The sequence below is a fragment of the Oncorhynchus kisutch genome, linkage group LG11 (assembly GCF_002021735.2).
Source record: "Oncorhynchus kisutch isolate 150728-3 linkage group LG11, Okis_V2, whole genome shotgun sequence".
Classification (NCBI taxonomy): domain Eukaryota; kingdom Metazoa; phylum Chordata; class Actinopteri; order Salmoniformes; family Salmonidae; genus Oncorhynchus; species Oncorhynchus kisutch.
Window position 1 is genome coordinate 32,399,425 of NC_034184.2, and position 19,005 is coordinate 32,418,429.

The window sequence follows — 19,005 nt, forward strand, 5'->3', positions numbered from 1 at the left end:
ACCTTGTTGCAACCTAATAAAAGTGGTTTAAGAATGGGGACTAGACCGCATAAAACAAATATATTGTGGTATAAATTAATTGAGCAGTTTACAAGGCCAAATACCTAGGTTTCCTTGTGGGTTCTATAAACCTCTTTATAGTAAATCTACAAGAGCTATACATGTCTATGTTGTCTGTAGGTGCGGTGTGTGTGTGTGGTACCTTGGTCTTGGTTGGACTTGCTGGAGCGGGGTTCTGACGGGTTGTGTCCGCTGGCCTCCTGGACCGAGTCACACTGGTTGGGGTTCAGAACTGTGTCTGCCAGTGACACACTGGACATCCTGCCATAGACTGAGCCAGGATGCTGCATATACAAACACAAATGTAGCTCTATATATTATACTCACTATAGGCAAGGTATATATTCAATGTAACAGCTAGTGAGTATATGTCTATGAAAGTCATTCACCTTGACATGTCCATTGATGGTACAGGGGCCTTTGGAGCAGTCAGGGACCCCGTTGGTCTGCTTGTCGATTGGGGAAAGCCCGGGGGGAGGGGAGGGGGTGTTCTGGGTGTACCCCTGGACCCCAGAGAGCAGGATACTGCTCAGAGTGGCCTGGGCTACAGGGTGCATCATCAACTGAGACGAGAAGCCTGGATACACGAGGGAGAAAATACTACACCTTTAGCATAACATTTTCATCATGTAATAATTTATTACATTACACAGAACAATCTCAAAGTGCATAACAATTTTTTTTTAAATGGACACAACTAGACAGGGCAACTGACAAAAAAAGCACAGCTGATGCTACAAAGGACACAGCTATTAACAGAAAGCCTTCCTAAAGACAAGGGTATTTAGGGCCGTTTTAAAGAGCCCAGAGTCTGTGATGCCTTCAGGTAGTCCGGGAGGGAAATCTAGAGGCTGGGTATCAATCCCTTATAGCTATTTGTGAACAAGGTACGAAACCTGAAGGTGTGAGACAGAGAGAGTTTGTGCACTAGCCGTCAGTACTCACCTTGGGTGCTGGTGAGAGAGCTGGGCCACAGTGAGGAGGAGGGAGATGGGGTGCTGGGGCTGGGGTTCTGCATAGGGCTAATGGAAGAGTTCAGACTGTTGAGAACAGAGTTTGGAGCCGGGGAGCTACTGAGAGAATGGGGCACTGATGCACCTAGGAAGCCTGGAGGAGAGAAAAACACAGATAAGGCTGTATCTCAATACAGTATCACTCTAAAAATATTTTCTTCCCACACCAGTGATAGATATTATTGCACACTACCACATCACTCATCAAGTCCTTTCATATCAGTGGTCAGAAAATAAAGAGAGACACTGGGTCTTTGAAAAATATAACTCAACAGTCAATAACTCCATGTTAAACCGCTACTCTATGTTTCAACCAAATGTATCAAAGAAGACTGAAACAGGTTTGTGGGTTTTACAAACAGATCATTTAACTCCAGAAATAAGGCTCGGATTTCCTTGGCAGGCTGAGCTGTAATCTGATGGAGAGGGATGTAGTAATTAACTATAGGCTGAGATGTGGAGGCCCAGATCTTACCCATGGGCCTTTGGGTTCATACTGTACACCCCAGGAAGGGACTGTCAATGTGGTCACTTTCCAGACATAAACCTCCTAACAGTTTATCCCATGATACATAACTCATGATTTATTCCGTTGTAAAGGAGTTTGTCTCATGTTATTTTCAATTGTATTTCTTATTATTTATTTTCGCAAGATAACAATACAGTTGGATTACATACAGTATGACACAAGCCTCATTCTCCAATCACTGGTCTATAAACGTGTGGGAAAGGGCCTAGGGATGACATTTGTATAAAGACACAATAGATTTCCTTTGAGCATTCTCATAATGGTGTAAGAGGTGGATGCAAAGAGAACTCCATTACCCAGGCTGCTCAGCCCCAGGCCAGCAGAGGCCAGGATGTCCAGGCCGACAGGACAGATGAGGGTGGGGCCGTTGGTGGAGGGGGACATGGCTGATGACACCCCGTTGCTCTCCAGACCCAACAGAAACTTCCGGGCCTCGTACATGTTCACTGCATTCCGCTCCACACTCTTTACTATCACAGACTGAGGAAGGGAGAGTGGGAGAAAGAGAGAGATGGGGAGACAGACAAGCGGAACAGAGAAAACAACAACATGACAGGTTGATGTGCCTAATATATTGTTTGGATTTGGATTATGATGTGCAGTGCTTTACAGTTAAGGTCAGGAGATTTTCCTGACAGTTTGACCTGACCAGAAAACATCTTGGGCCCTAGCTGTACCATTACTCTAGTAAAGTAGCTCTACCATAAGCCACCTCCAAAGTCGTTTTCGAGAATTTGACAGTACGTCCAACTGGCCTCACAAAGGCATACCATGTGCAACCACGCCAGCCCAGGACCTCCACATACAGCTTTCTTAACCTGAGGGATCACCTGGGACCAGCCACTAGGACAGCCGATGAAACTGAGGAGTATTTCTATTTTTTAAAGCCCTGTTGTGGGGAAAAACGAATTCTGATTGGCTGGAACTGGCTCCCCACAGTGGGTGGGCCTACACCCTCCCAGGCCCACCCATGGCTGCACCCCTGCCCAGTCATGTGAAATCCATAGATTAGGGCCTAATTCATTCATTTCAATTGACTGATTTCCTTATATGAAATGTAAATGTGAACTGTAACCTGTAAAATCGTTGAAATTGCCGCATGTTGCATTTATATTTTTGTTCAGTATATGCCAATTTATCTTACATTTTCTACCGATCTGCGTGCCAGTTATGGTTGAAATATCCTCATTTTTGTGTAACGGTTTCATTTAAATTTATAATAACGTCTTCGATTTCTCAAATTCATTGTTATGTGCTTAATCAAAATTCTATTTAAATCTAAATGAAAATGATACAAACCTAAAAAGTAACTTTTATTGCCATCTCGTACAATGCTGTGTAGTACTCCCTTCACAGAACAGAGCAAACTGGCTCTAACCAGAATAGAAAGAGGAGTGGAAGGCCCCGGTGCACAACTGAGCAAGGGGACAAGTACATTAGAGTGTCTAGTTTGAGAAACAGATGCCTCACTAGTCATCAACTGGCAGCTTCATTAAATAGAACCCGCAAAACACCAGTCGCAACGTCAAGAGTTAAGAGGTGACTCCGGGATGCTGGCCTTCTAGACAGAGTTCCACTGTCCAATGTATGTGTTCTTTTGCACATCTTAATCTTTTATTTTTATTGGCCAATCTGAGATATGGCTATTTCTTTGCAACTCTGCCTAGAAGGCCAGCATCCTGGAGTCGCCTCTCCACAGTTGGGGGGGTATACAGAAGCCCTATTTGGTAAAAGACCAAGTCCATTTTATGGCAAGAACAGCTCAAAGAAGCAAAGAGAAATGCCAGTCCATCATTACTTTAAGACATGAAGGTCAGTCAATCTGGAAAAGGTCAAGAACATTGAAAGATTCTTCAAGTGCAGTCGCAAAAACCATCAAGCGCTATGATGAAACTGACTGCCACAGGAAAGGAAGACCCAGAGTTCCTCTGCTGCAAAGGAGTTACCAGCCTTAGAAATTGCAGTGGAAATTGGTGGAAATCTGTCCTTTGGTCTTATGAGTCCAAATCTTAGATTTTTGGTTCCAACCGCCATGTCTTTGTGAGATGCAGAGTAGGTGAATGGATGATCTCAACATGTGTATTTCCCACCATGAAGCATGGAGGAGGTGTTATGGTGTGGAGGTGCTTTGCTGGTGACACTGTCTGTGATTGATTTAGAATTGAAGGCACACTTAACCAGTACGGCTACCACAAAATCAAAATCAAATCAAACCACAGCATTATGCAGATACGCCATCCCATCTTGTTTGCGCTTAGTGGGACTATCATTTGTTTTTCAACATGACAAAGACACAACACACCTCCAGGCTGTGTAAGGGCTATTTGACCAAGAAGGAGAGTGATGGAGTGCTGCATCAGATGACCTGGCCTCCACATTCACCCGACCTCAACCCAATTGAGATGGTTTGGGATGAGTTGGACCAGAGAGTGAAGGAAAAGCAGCCAACAAGTGCTCAACATATGTGGGAACTCCTTCAAGACTGTTGGAAAAGCCTTCCAGGAGAAGCTTAAATGCATTTCAGGTGACTACCACATGAAGCTGGTTGAGAGAATGCCAAGAGTGTGCAAAGCTGTCATCAAGGCAAAGGGTGGCTACTTTGAACAATCTCAAATATATTTTGATTTGTTAAATACCTTTTTGGTTACTACATGATTCCATATGTGTTATTTCATAGTTATGATTATTCAACAATGTAGAAAATAGTAAAATAAATTAAGAAAAAACCTAATTGGGGTCAGCCCTAACTTGATGTTCATGTTTAGTGTGGTACCTTGCTTGGCTGCTTTGGTTTGGGCTTGATGCTGATGAAGACATCCAGCTGCTCCATCAGAGCTGTGATACACTGGGGCTCCACCTCGATGTCCTCTTTTATGTCAAACATCAGCACCAGGGGCAGGCAGCCCTGTGGAAAACACACATCATCACATCCTATGAAACAGACCCTTGTTAAAGAACTATCACCATGGGGCAGAGTTTTTTCTGACCACACATTTAAATTACATGACATTTAAAAGTATCCCCACAACCCGAATAGGGGTTGAAAATAGCAGATTTGGTCACTGATAAGCACCTAAACTGGAACGCAGTGGCTGTACAGTTAACATGCTATATATGTTGTCAGAGCTCAGGGTCTCCACTTTACAGCGCTATATGGGATTTAACTGACTGACGCTCTAAGCGTGAGCACCATGCACAACTAGACGATGCCCCCATAGCAACATTTTTTTGTTGTCTGAGGAGGACTCTATATTTTCTGAAAGATGAGAAATGTAAGATTATAATAAATACCGCTTTGATGTTATACAAGCAAACCACACACCCTTGAGTCCAAATCAGTGCTTCACATTTCCAAATTATAAAACTCAAGTCATTTACAGTATCATCATTTGTGATCGCTATGTTCGATGTACAGCTGCAAGGATGACATGGAGTCATACCCTGGGTTGTTCTGAACAGAATGAGCTTATGTTTGTTGTATTGTGAAAGTTAGCTGCGGAACCTGCACCTGAATGCAATCCATAATATGCGCATCACAATTACCAACCGTTTCCCTAAAGTGCTTCTGAAAGCCTAACACTAAGATTGTATTGTATAACTTAGATCGTCATGTTGGCAATAGAATAAGCTTTCAAATGCTGCCCACCTGACCCCGACAGCGATTTATAATGGAATGTTCTTGGATTGCATAACCAACAACAGTAATTGTGTGATGGTGGGGATGCAGGGCTGTGCTGCAAACAAATTGTGCACACTTTGGAGAGGTTTGCGTCCTCTTGGAGATACCAGTTAGACCTCTCACTCAAACCCTTGACATTTGTTTGTCTTATGTTGCACCTACCACACAATTTCCACAAATATTTTTTATTTTGTTACTAAATGTATCCAGAGTATTTTCTGATTTTGTTATCGAGAAATGCCCAAGAAAAGCACAGTAAATGTAAAATGCACAAAAAAAATCCGGTGTAATGTTTGGAATCAGTCTTGTGTCAGGTGGACTGTTGTATCCTCACATTTGGTCTATCATTTCCCCATAACCTCCAAAGTGTTCTCCTTTCAATTGCTACCATGGTTATGCATATGCTTCTCAAATTTACTCTGTTTGAAACATTTTAATGTGGCCCTATCCATCCATATAGGACAATTGTCACAAGTGTAAAGGGTTGAGAGAAGCCTCAGTTGAAAAACAACACTACTTGGGAAATTCCAAAACAACTGACCAAAACAGCCTGTTTTGCATGATCCCACCACGAACTCCTTCCTACTTTATATTCAGCTGAGCGATAGAGGACTTCCCATCGTGTGTAATTAAATCAGTTTGGGCCAAGCTGGTGGTGACAGGCAGGGTCCGGAGCTGTAATTTACAGTCTGAGAGATGGTCTAAAGATGGCTCTCTGTGGGGGAGGCTCATCTCCTTGTCAAATGCCCAAAGGGGCGTCTTCTTGTGTGTCCCACTTCCCGACAGAGAAAAGTTAAGTTTACAAAACAATTTCTACATTTTTCTACTTTGGTTAAGACTGATGCCACAGACAAAGAACGGCTACACTGGCTAGCATAGCTGCTCTATATTATGGTTAACGTTTAAGCAGGATGCCAATACGTTTTTTTTTTTTACCCAAAAGACAATTAAATGACCAACATATTACACATTTGCAACCCACATAGCTGATAAAGTGCCTTGGTCAGAGACAAAACAAAATAAAACTGTGGTTTAAATCAACAAAAATCCACATGCAGGGTAATTTTCCAACAGAAACAAGGCAATTATTCTAATCTATACAAACCATGCATGGACACATACCATGAGGTACTGGCGCGCCAGGCAGACAGACTCAATGGTGCCCTGGATGTAGACAGTAGATTTCTTCTGGGGGCTGTTAGGGTCGGGGAAGTGGATCTGGGCTCCTGTTCTCTGGGTGATGTGTTTAATGTTGCTGCCGTTACGGCCCATCATGAAGAGGTGGTGCTGAGGGGCGATGTCCAGGTGGGTACTGACTGAGATGGCACTGGCAAGGCTTCCCGCCAGGTGCTCCAGCAGCATGGCAGTGCCCCTCTGGGATGAGAAGAAAATCACAAATCTATCAATTCAATCAGTAAATCTGCAGCATCTAGTAATATTTTGACTAGGATAAAAAAAAAGATCTTACAGTGTGTTGACAAATGCTCAAAGGTGAGTGAGTGACTGTGTGGATAGAACTTTCTACTAAAGTTACCTGGGGTAAGTCTGGGGCAAGGAAAAAACACAGCTAAAATTAGATTAATTTGCACATCCAAATGTGGCAGAAGAGCAGGAAGAAAAACCAATGAAAAGTGTCCACCCTCTGTTTGCTTCTCCCAAGAGCTAGTGAAACAACATTTCAACCATAGTTTTACACCAAAGTAAACCACTGTTTTTCCCTTTCACCAGGCAGCGGACAGAATTGTCGGATTCCCTGCCTCCTCTGCAAACAATCACTGGAGGAATTGGAAGGACTTCCAATGGAACTCCAGCCTTCAGCCACTGAGGCCAGCACAGCAATCCACAGTGGTTTTGGCAGACCCCTTTTACAGAGCAAGATCTCCAACCACATAGCATACATAGTCCCCCAAAACCCCAGGCCCGATCTGGCAAGCATCCCAAGACAAAATGAACACTCTACCCATCCACTAACTCAACTCCCCCTAGGCTGGGTTGTACTGAAGGCCATAGTGAGGGTGGGTCAGCGGTAGGTGAGTGGAGGGGTCCAGGGATGTTGGATTGAAAGGCTCTAGGCACCAGCCATAGCTCTAAGGCCCAGGGTGGAGGGTGTGGGAAGGGGAGAGGAAGAGGGCGCTCCAGACGACTTATATTAGACATTTACTCAGGAGGGAGATTTACTTGCTGGGTTAGAGAACAGTGCTTGGCTTTAAAAGCAACAGTACTGTAATTCCCACTAGGGAGCTGACCAAGCAACCCTCTGGTCACAGCAGTCCACTTCTCTAACCACAAAGCCCCAACCCCTGCTATTCTGTAAGTAGTGTGGTTCGTTGATGGGTAGATGTGTGGGGTGTGGCCAGGCCTCACCTTGACGGCACTAGAGTTGTTCTGGGAGCCGCGGACCACTCCGGTGGTCCCGTAGAGACGTGTGGGGGGCTTGAAGGATACGGTGAGGTTGTAGGTCTGGGAGATGTGCTGCACTGTGGGGGAGCCTGGGTCAGGCTGCACGATGGCCGGCAACTCAAATGACAGAACTAGAGGGAGCAGCTCCTGAGAGAGATCGACGAATAGACAAAGATTGTGTGTGTGTGTGAGTGAGTGAGTGAGTGAGTGAGTGAGTGAGTGAGTGAGAGAGAGAGTGAAAGATGCATACAGTTATTGACATCTTGCTATTACCATCATCAAACTATTATTTTGCGAACTTTACACAAATGCCCTGTAGTAAGTAACAGAGTCCATTTGAATAGTGAAGACATAAGAGAGAAAACACATGTTGAGAGAGATCTCTTAACATAGGGTAGAGGCATGTGCACATCTACAGAGACATAACATGTCCCACTTCAGCTGGGTTGTGGCCAAACACGGCATAGAAATGTTAATAAAAAACCCTTGGTGTCTATCACAACGCGTTGAACTGTGCCAATACTCAGTAGGGACCTAACGCGTTACGCCCTTCATCAGGCACATGCTACAGCACACTTCCATTAGGAGCCGATTAAACATACAGTACAACGCTGTAGTAGCAGATCATGTCTGCTCCTAGACGGTCTGTTGATATTCAGACTGTAAAAGGTCAAGTCACTAAATCATACATCAAGTCACGCCAAAGAGAAGAGACCTGACTAAAAGTGGACCCCATCACTCAAATCACAGCAGTCATTCAAACAGCCAGATTTTGCTGTAAAGTTCATACATACACTTAGGTCTACTCGTGTACGCGCACACACACACTTATCCAAACACTCCGTCTTGGGCAGTGCGCCATAGCTTAGGCTGCCAGAGAAGGGCATACAGCATGAATTACACTGACCAAAGAAATGAGCCCATGATTAATCCCATATGTTTCTGGGCCTACTTTTATATCACATTTCAGGGGTTCCACTGTTAAGGCAGAGATATTTAGGTCAGTGAGAAGGGAAACACAGAGAGGACAAACAGTACGGCCCAGACCAGGCTATGAATGAAGAATGGCTCAGACAGAGCTGACATAAGCTTTTTAAAACAGGTCTTCCTGGCAACTTTAAGCTTCATATTTATTCAATCTGAAGGTGTGCGTGAGTTCTGCAGACAAGGGCAGAAAGGCAAATATTGCAGAAAGGCAAATATTGTATAAAGACGGTATAACGACTACATAAATCATGGACAAAGCTACAGACTAAAACTTTCATCATACACCATCACGTCTTCAAGGGCTGCAGTACAACTCAACTTTAACCTTCTCTTCAAAACACCTCTAACAAAGACCTGGCACAAACAAACTATAGTGAAGGTAAAAACCCATCTAATCACTGTTTTGGTCACAGGCAGAGAGGGATGAGGCCACCCAGGACCATTTACTTTTAACCCAAACAGTACAGAGTCAGACCCGGAGCAAACAAACTATGAAAGGTTTATATCGAAGTGGCAACTGACAGTGATTTGTTCCTTTTCATTAATTTCTTATGGCAGCCAACATGGATATCAGTGCGAAGCAAAGTAGGGCTTGTATTTGGGTGAAGGGGTGGAAGGTTGCTGGACGTTTGGGATGAGGGTCGCTGGGCAGGTGTTAATACTGTATGTGGGGTGGCTGTACAGATGTCATATGGTTGGTGAGTAGTTGTACTAAGTGGTATGAGTAAGAACAGTGTACAGGTTTGGGTCGTGGGCAGTAGCTGGGCTGCTGTTTGAAAAGAGGGGTGCTGAGTGATTGGGTGAACTGGTGGAGTATGGCTGCTAGTGTTTGGCTTTGGGAGGAGAGGATTCATTTCGCTATTACAGCTTATTTTCTAAACCCCTTCCTACAACAATGGTACGCTCAAACATTACTTCTAAATTCAATTGGTTAACTTTTTTAATCAAGGAAGTGCATGAACTCGGTTGCTCCCTGTTGCCTGTGAAAACACAATCACGTGTGCTCGCACTCTTGCGCTCTACTTTCTTCTCCCTCTTCCTTTCCTCTCTCATTGAGCTTATTTGTCTTGGTCCACTTGTAAAGAAAGCACATGCGTGTGAAGAATTGTGATGGCGGCGAAACACAAGGAAGGTCTGGAAGGCAGAGGCTCACACGAGCGGAATGGCCCACTGCCCTCTGAGCTGGAGCTGAATCTGAGGCGAGCCGAGCACACTCTACAAGGCCAGACGCACTGTGTGCTGGGTTTGAACTGTTTCCTATGTGCCCTGTGCCACATGGGCTACGGCCAGAGCATTACCTCGGAGTTCACAGGCTCCACAGCTATCACATGCATTTATACGACAACTAAAGGATGACTGTATTGACACAGGCTTACAATATAACAGCCTGTTCCGAGTTCTATAGTTCAGACCTCATAGACCTCCATAGAAATTACATCCAACTTACCCTGATTTTGGCTCGAGCTGCCTCTACCCCTCCTGGCTGACCTGCAATGGACACCTGTTCAGATGGAGCGACAGAAGTCATTGTTATAGTTGAGATATTACAGTTACATCAAACCTGGAATCTAAAACTGGAATCAAAACTGGGGAAAAAGGAAAAAGCTTAGAGCCAAAGCTCTTCTCTCTTATTTCCATTTGGTCCGGTCATTCTAATTGCCATAGCTTATGTTATGTTTTTATCAAAACCCAATCAGAATAACATCATAAAGAGAAGTTTGTAGGCTTTTACCATATTTAAAAACCCCAACCCGTAATTTCAAAAATTGCCTTTCAACACTTCATATCCTGAATGCGTGCCTGCAATTAAAATAATTGCGACAGAAATCTAAAAAGGAGATAAATGCCTTCATTAGATATCCTGCCAGCGGAGCGGTAATCTCTCTCCTCCACTCTTCCTTTTCAATCCTTTCATCTGTAACTCCACATAATGGAGTAAGGCATGCACTGACCTAAAGAACCATAACTTCTGCCAACTTTAATCAGCACTTCTGAACAAATTAAGCCTCAGTATTTGAGACCAACCGGTACCATCTAGTTTGGGTCAGCACTGCCTCCTCACACAAATGCATGCACACACACTGGGTTTGAGGTACAAGGTGTTCAAGGTAAGGGATAGCTTGCAAAGTTTGGTGTGTGATTGCATGACACATGCAAAGAGTTTGGCAGCTTGCCTCCTCCAGAGGTGTATGTAAATGGAAATTACAGCCGCTTCCAACTGCTTGTCTATCCAATCCAGCCCAAACACACTGGCTTCCTATGGCACAGCCAATCAAAACAGCCAATTACAGCAGCTCTCCGCAACATGGTCATTTAAAGCCACTCTAGCAACTAACAAATGGGACATACTCAAATGAGAACAAACCAGTTTAATATGTGGTTAAAATAGTAAATACAGGTGAATAAAGCCTGTGCAAACAGAGAACCTTTGACAGTCCCACACAAATGTGGTTAATGATGGCACAGAACATTCATTTGTATTCAGTCTATCAGATCCTGTGTACATTGTTAATTGTACATATACAGTGGTCTCTCTCTCCGTACCTGGTTGCTCTTCTCCGCCTGATTGTTGCGGTTGGAGTCGGGGAAGTGGATGTGGCAACCCGTGTCCTCCATCACCTTCTTGATGTTGTTGCCTCCCTTGCCGATGACGTGGGAGTGCTCTGTGTGGGACACGTCCATCTTAAGGGTTACCCTGTTAGTCTGCTGGAGGAGAGGAAGGAGGGGGAGACCCTCTTCTTAAGCATGGCCTGCCATACAATGTACTTAATAATGCTTAGTGAATGATATGATAGAAATCTTACATGCATAAATATTCAATTCTATACCACATAACTGTAAATCATGGCAATATTGTGAATATTGACACAGCTTGAATAACCCTCGGCTAGTAAGCCGAAGACAAATAGGATGCATCTCTAACACCAAGACCCTTGCTCTGGTCCGACACCACTGCCAGGCAGATGGGTCCACCATGAGAAGCTCCACTTAGAGAGGCATAAGGACTATAACCAATCATATCAAACATAAACCCTTTCAGGTGGCTTATTACACAGAGAGCTAAAGCAGAGCCTAAAAGTATGTTAAATATTTCAAAAAAGTTTCATTCGACAAATCCATTGCTATAAAATGCCGACTTTTTTTATTTGTATTTTTTATTTTACCTTTATTTAACTAGGCAAGTCAGTTAAGAACCAATTCTTATTTTCAATGACGGCCTAGGAACAGTGGGTTAACTGCCTAATCATGGTTGTTTCATGTTGTTTCATGTTGAACTCATTGGGGTGAAATATGTGAATACATTCAGTTGGACAACTGACTAGGTATCCCCTTTATGGAGGCAATCATGTGTTGACTGTGTGCAGAGAAAATACTTGTTTAGAGTGTTAGGATAAAACCTGCCCACAGGGGGTGCTATGGTGTGCCCATTTTGGGATGTGGATTTTTGTTGCCATAGAGACAGGACATGCACCATGCCGAGCCAATACACACTCAGGAAATTAAGTACTGGCCATCTTGGTGGCAATTCATATCACACGTCTGAGAAAGCCGCCTGTCATTTGAACTCTGTTGGAGATGGAGTGAGTGAGCCAAATAAGGTGTGAGAGAGAGGGAAAATGGACTGGGAAAGATGTGGAAGGGAGTTATTTTCTAAAATGGTGGACCCCTGCCACCTCGGTGAGATCCACAGGGCCCCTTACTCTCCATCCATCTCACTTTGCCTCCATCAATCCATTTCTCAGTGTGTTACCAAGCCACTCAAATAGAAACAGAACCAATTAGGAAGTAAACCAAGGTTTCTTAGGGCATGAAATGACAGCCAGAGACACTCACTGGATACATCTGTGACTACCTTCCTCTAGTTGATAAATTACCAATGTCAGTATTGGTGTTGCCATGAGAACAAAACAAACACCTTTCCATCATTCATACGCACCTTTGTGTCGAGGACTGACATGATTCGGTCTTTGGCTTCCCTCACATTGTCTCTCTTTCCACAAACCTTAATGTGCGGATCTGAAGGGAGAGACGTGATGGAGAGGTTGAGATTGAGGTACGAAGAGAACAAAAAGAGACAAAGAGGTTATGAAGAGATTATATCATCACCTTTTCCCAAGACTGTACACCAGGTGAATGCATTGATGGCATTCATGATTATGACATCAGACAAAACACTTGAGGTAAATGCTCATTTCAGGTGTGCCAACTCTCATTATGGGCTGTTACACAGAAATGTTGGATCATTTGTGTGATTTCCCCCCCCCCCCCCCCCCCACCCCACATCAATTGCCTGCTAGGGTGCGTTTCCGTTGAACTATCTTGTGTCGATAAAAACAGCTGGACGTATGCTCAATGCTCATGACTGTAGAGTCCATTTGGCCGTGCGGCAAGCCAGGTCCTAGGAGCCCCCTGTGTTGACTGTATGGAGGGGCAGGAAGTCAGTTAAGCTCCTTCCAGGAATCCCCCTCCCCGCACACACCACAAATAGCTCAGATTTACTGTACTCCTACAGAAGAAAATATTTATATTTAAAGTTCACTTACAGACACTTTTTAACCTATTGAAATTTGTTGGGTTTAGAGATTTTAGAGCTGTTGAGCAGGAAAATGCAGATAAAAGCCTATACTGTTAAACAGAATAGTACATGGAAATGTAGGTAATGACTGAAAGAAACAGTGTGTTATACTGCGCTGTATAGACCTAACACCACAACAAACTCATTACACAAACCAAACAGAAACTTTCCATAGAGTTTGGGGCGGCAGGTAGCCTAGTGGTTAGAGCGTTGGACTAGTAACCGAAAGGTTGCAAGATGGAATCCCGGCGCTGATAAGGTACAAATCTGTTGTTCTGTCCTTGAACAAGGCAGTTAACCCACTGTTCCTAGGCAGTCATTAAAAATAAGAATTTGTTCTTAACTGACTTGCCTAGTTAAATAAAGGTAAGATTTGTTTTATTTTTAAAGAGAGTCACAAAACAAAAAGTGAGGGGAGAGCACATGAACTGGCCCTGATCCCCACTGAGGAGAGATCTGGGTTGGCTAGGCTCTGGAATGCTGCTGCAGGGAAGCGTTTAGGAGCCTCTGTGCTCTACGTTTTACGGGCCTATGGGGGGATTGTGGGAGCAGTGGAAGGCTGTGTGGATATCGTCAGTGTGACATGGGACTTTTGTGCTCTCAACGCTGAGGTGAGATCACAGAAGGGTGAAAAAACAGCTGTGAGACGATATTTTGTTCCCCACAAAAACAACCCAAAAGCCTCTCAAGTCCACAATGGGTTACATCACGATAGGAGTGGGTGCCGTCTGAGACAGAAAAACAAAGTAAAATCACAGCAGTATTAGAAGAGACCCTCACAGCTTTGGTTTCAGGAAACATTCCAAACACACAGCTGTGACTAGAGACCAGCAGAGGGTGTTGGCCTTCCGCTTTCCCTACCCATCTGGCACTCATTACATTAGGGGGCTAAATTAGTGTTGCTATGTGTGATGTTAAACACCCCCACATTTTTTAAGTGTGACGCGTGTACTCTTATGATTGATTGTGGAATAGAAAATGAACACCCAAAGTCTTAATTTGGCACACCAAACATTCAGAAATACATACAATATGACAGCTGAGAAGAAAGGTGTTGGAAGTTGACACTTGACACAAAAGAAACCATTTGACCCCTCTCTGCTTACCGTCAACGCTAATGACTTTTTCCAGAATGGGTTTACATTATTTAAAGCCAGGCACCACAGGCTAAAATATCATTTTTGCATCTACTTATCTATGTAGATTTTTTTTTTGGGGGGGGGGGCATTTTAGTCCATTCTACTTATTTTCAAGAAGAAAAAATAAGTGTCAAAAAGTTTTATATAAATTTTAATTTGTTTATCCTACCGTCAAACTTTCAGGAATTGTAACCACTTTCAAATGGACATGGATTCATCATTTCATAGAATGTAACAAACTGGACTACATTCATTAGTAACTTACTTTGAAGAGACGGTGACTGATTGAGTCTAATAGGTGTTTCTCATTTGGCAGTGTAAATCCATTGTACTTGGTCTTTAAAGCAGCAATCACCGCAGCTGAAAGAATAAAGGATTTTCCCTCACCCTGTTTCGGTAAAAAGCTTGATCTCTCTTTTGTTGCTGATCATTTTCCTGCACTGCAGGTAATGCAAACTTGTAGTGTATTAGAGGTTTAATAAGGCTTCTACAGTTTGTAATTTCCACTTAAAAATGTCAGACTTGCTTGATTTGCCCTGACGAAAAATGTATCAACCCCTATATAAAATGCCCATTAATTATAATCCACATAATAATCCATATTTCTTTACACTGCAGGATTATTTACCTGCTGTAGCAAACTGGCTCAAATTAAGATCCTACATCTGTAGACAGCGCTATGGATACAAGGACTGGATATATAAAATATCAAAATTATAGTTTTTACTATGTTTTAGGTCTATATTGTGTTTGTTTACATTTACTTTGTTTACAAACATTGAAGTAAAACAAGTGTATACATTGGGCTGTTATGGGGTACGACAGTTGGACTAAGTTCATTAGCCATTTATAAGTTATATTCTTCAAGAATCAATGGGTACATATCATTCATTTATATGCCCAAAAAATGATGTATCAACTGCAGATTGCCCCTTTAACTGCCATTTCCCAAAAGTCAGACTCTTCCCACACGTCAAAACATTTCTCAGTCTCAGAAGCATCTGCATTCACCAAATTATACGTGGTTATTCTTAAACATATTCTCCAGACTTGAACAAAGGGAATTGTTGATATGCTGTCAAAACACTTTTATCGATTACATTTTCTTTTTTAAAAGCGTACCTTTATTATTTTACAGATAGAAAAAAGAAAAAGTGTCTTAACAATATAAAAGCTAAATATTTCGGCTGAATTCATCTGGTGTCCAGAAAAATGTATTTGCATGATGTGCAAATACATTTTATGTCTTGTTTGTTTTACAATAAAAAATGTTGCATCTGGTAGTGGTAGGCATGTTGTGTAAATCAAATGACACAACCCCCCCCAAAAATCTATTTTAATTCCAGGTTGTACGGCAACAAAATAAGAAAAATGCCAAGTGGGGGTGGGGGGTGAATACTTTCGCAAGCCACTGTATTAGTATACTATTTCAGAAAAAAAGATAATAAAAAAAACATTATATTTGTGTCTACATTCAACTGGTAAAAGTTGACTGTGAAAATGATCCGATTAGGGTGTGGTGCCTGGCCTTAAAAAGGGAGTGACCAGGGCCTCCCAAGTGGTGCAGTGGTCTAAGGCACTGCATCACAGTGCTTGAGGAATCACTATAGACCCGGATTCAATCCTGGGTTGTGTCACAATACAGCACAAGACAAATATTCAAGAAAAACAACTAAATTCTTTAATAACAAGGTCCCCAATCAATATTTTAAATTGCCTGAGCGGCACCAGAACATCCAATTGTATTGCATTTTGTAGTTGGTTCCTGCAATGAGCGCCTTTAAAATTAAAAGTGGATTTACCTATTTCGGTGAAGACCCGAGGAACCTCAAGAGAACCAAAACCATTCACAAGGTTGGTTATCTCATATTTTAATAGCAACGTTAGGGAAGTCGGAAGCTTGTGCAGTGGAGCTTTGTAAACAAAAAAATAAGTGATCTACAGGACTAATGAGGAGCAGCCAACCTTTTGATACAAGACATAGTGGTGAGTATTAAAACTGTCACCTGTGATACATCAAAGGGCGCTATGGTAGATAGTATCTAAAGGTTTAAGAGTAGTGGCTGCTGCAATCTGGTAAATGGTGTCACCATAGTCAAGACCTGGCAGGAAAGTTGACTGTATTAGAATACATATATTTAGTCTTGCCCGCATTAAGTACACATTTTAAACCAACCAGGGCTTTCTGTGAGGCAACAACAACAAAGTCAGATTGCAGCTCTAACATAGCATGGTCAATAGTTGGGGCAATGGCATACAAAACAGTGTAGTCTGCATACAGAATTAATAGATAGACCAATAATATTTATGTAAATAGTAAAGCGAACAGGTCCCAATACCAATCCCTGCAGTACACCTTTAGCAATATACAGGAAACCAGACTTGGCACCATCAGAAATCACGCATTGTGTCCTATCTGATAGATCATTCTCAAACCACTTGCAAGAAGCCTGATCCAGGCCTATTTGAGCACGCCTTTGAATTAGAACATAATGGTCAACAGTGTCATAAGCCTTGGAAAGGTCTATAAATAAGGCAGCACAATGTTTTTTTATGATCTAGATGATGTGTTAACTTACATTTCTTAGAACACATACAGCAGACTTTTGAACAAATAAAACCTGACTGGTACACATTTAAAAACAGAATAGTTTCAAAAGTTATTAGCTGAGAGTTGGCCTGTGATTCAGTCTCCTCTGTGTAGGGGGAGGACTTGTGCTGCTTTCCTAAAGTGGAGCGAACCCCTCGATTTTGTTATATCACATTGAACATGTCACCCTCCCTAGGAGAGGGGGTGACCTTGACAATTTATTGTTAAAACGAGAGGCTACCTTCGGTCTCAACATAGACTTTGACCTGAAACCATTCTTGTGATTCTGTTATTCATTGAAAATGTCTCTAGGCCTCTGTAGCCAAATTGTACCTCTGATCATATGCGATCATTCACGCTTTTTGTATGTTATTTTTTATATCTAATAATTAACCAATGATATCAGGCCACACCCGGCTATGATTACATACACCTGTGTGTGTCCTTTGACACCATATACAACTAGTGACCAGCAGTGTATGTCAACATACCCTGAAGAAGACAGCTTGGCTGTCGAAATGTTGGATATTAGGTTATTCATTTATTGCATCTGAGCTGCTAGAGTATGCGGCTCTCTTCTTTTCTACCTCGCCTAAACAGGTGGGCGTTTCTTTCGGCTCCCATTTTCCGAAAGTACCATTCAAAAGCTCGGAATTAAGTCAATTTGGCTCAAGGTACCCTTTTTTTATATCCGCAAAATGACAAAGACGAAGAAAGATTGGGGAAAGAAACGGGGCTGAACCAACGTAAAAAGTTGGTATCCCTTTAATCGCTGTGCTGCTGTCCCGAAAAGCGAAACATTTTCAAAATGATTCCCGCGTGTAAAGAGTGTGCGCCATGACCGAATGCCATGAATCTAGACTACTCCCTCGAGTAGTGTTGATAAGTAGAGAATAAAGCCATATTTACACTTTTAATTTTGATTGGGCTAAGTGTTGCCTTTGAGCACTCTGGCAGGACACATCTTTTCCTAAACTTTAAGTGCGAGCATGGCCATAGTCCACTTCAGCAGGAGAGGAATGGCTCCAAGCGTTATACACGGGCATAGACATTGTAAACACTGCTTCGCGAACGATTAATTTGTCATATCATTGCGAAGAGAGATTGATAGTATTCGTTTGTCAATAAACTTAGTTTACCTGAGCAAACCCCACACTCACCCTCCCTAAGTGTGTGGAGGTTGACTAATCTGTATGTAACCATTTCAAATGTTGTTCTGATGTATGTCGCGTGACATTTCGCTGCGCAACTTCATAATGAGTAGGCCAAATACTTTTTTTTTTTTGCCTTGTCACAAGGCTTGGTCTGACCTAGGCGCTGCGGATATGCTCTATCATTTTTTATATTGACAACTTTTTACAGGTGTATACAGTGCCTTCATAAAGTATTCAAACCCCCTTTACCTTTTTAAAATGTTGATTGAATATTAAAACAACCAGGGTCAAGCACCCTGCCCAAGGCCACGTCGAAAAATCTCCCACCAAGTCCAATATTGTGTGTAGATGGGTGAGAAAAAAACGACTTAATCACTGCTGAATTCAGGCTGTAACAACAAAATGTGGAATAAATCAAGGGGTATGAATACTTTCTGAAGGCGCTGTATGACAAGTCACCACTCTGTGGCTGTGTGTGGAGTGTAGTGATAAAGGGCAAAAAGGTGTTTAAAAAGCTACCCATGAATGAAGTCTTCCATTTTCATGCCTGGATGTCATTAATGAACAATTGATAGGCTACTGTTGTAATACCACAGATAAGCTTACTATACCGTATATTCTCTGCAGAAGGAAGTTGATCGTTCATTTGGGTAACACCAAGTATAAAACAATGTAGGAAAGAAGAGTTAAATACAATGCAATGCTGTCAATTCAAAATGGATAGTTAGAGCATTTCCCACTGGTCATACATAAATGTGTAAGGACAGTGACCATTTCTTCTCATGGTGAAATGTTCTGGTAAAGTGTAATATTAGCCTAAGATACTGTTTCTCCTATGAATCACTGACAGAATATTTATGATTCCAGAAAGTGTTACA

At 42.5% G+C, this 19,005-nt stretch overlaps 1 protein-coding gene across 6 annotated transcripts in view; it reads right to left on the reverse strand.

The window, feature by feature from the left end:
• LOC109899755 (protein bicaudal C homolog 1-B) overlaps window positions 1-19,005 on the reverse strand; it is a 78,603-nt gene that overhangs the window by 11,904 nt on the left and 47,694 nt on the right. For 4 of the 6 annotated variants that reach the window (XM_020495254.2, XM_031835655.1, XM_020495257.2 and 1 more), the window contains 10 exons: window positions 12,606-12,685; window positions 11,213-11,374; window positions 10,116-10,169; window positions 7,646-7,828; window positions 6,404-6,655; window positions 4,376-4,507; window positions 1,899-2,082; window positions 1,006-1,167; window positions 450-637; window positions 203-344 (listed from right to left, as the gene is read on the reverse strand). In XM_020495254.2, coding sequence (XP_020350843.1) covers window positions 203-344; window positions 450-637; window positions 1,006-1,167; window positions 1,899-2,082; window positions 4,376-4,507; window positions 6,404-6,655; window positions 7,646-7,828; window positions 10,116-10,169; window positions 11,213-11,374; window positions 12,606-12,685 — 1,539 coding nt within the window. The remainder of the gene's footprint in view (window positions 1-202; window positions 345-449; window positions 638-1,005; window positions 1,168-1,898; window positions 2,083-4,375; window positions 4,508-6,403; window positions 6,656-7,645; window positions 7,829-10,115; window positions 10,170-11,212; window positions 11,375-12,605; window positions 12,686-19,005) is intronic. The other 2 variants (XM_020495258.2, XM_020495255.2) reach the window with 1 other exon arrangement.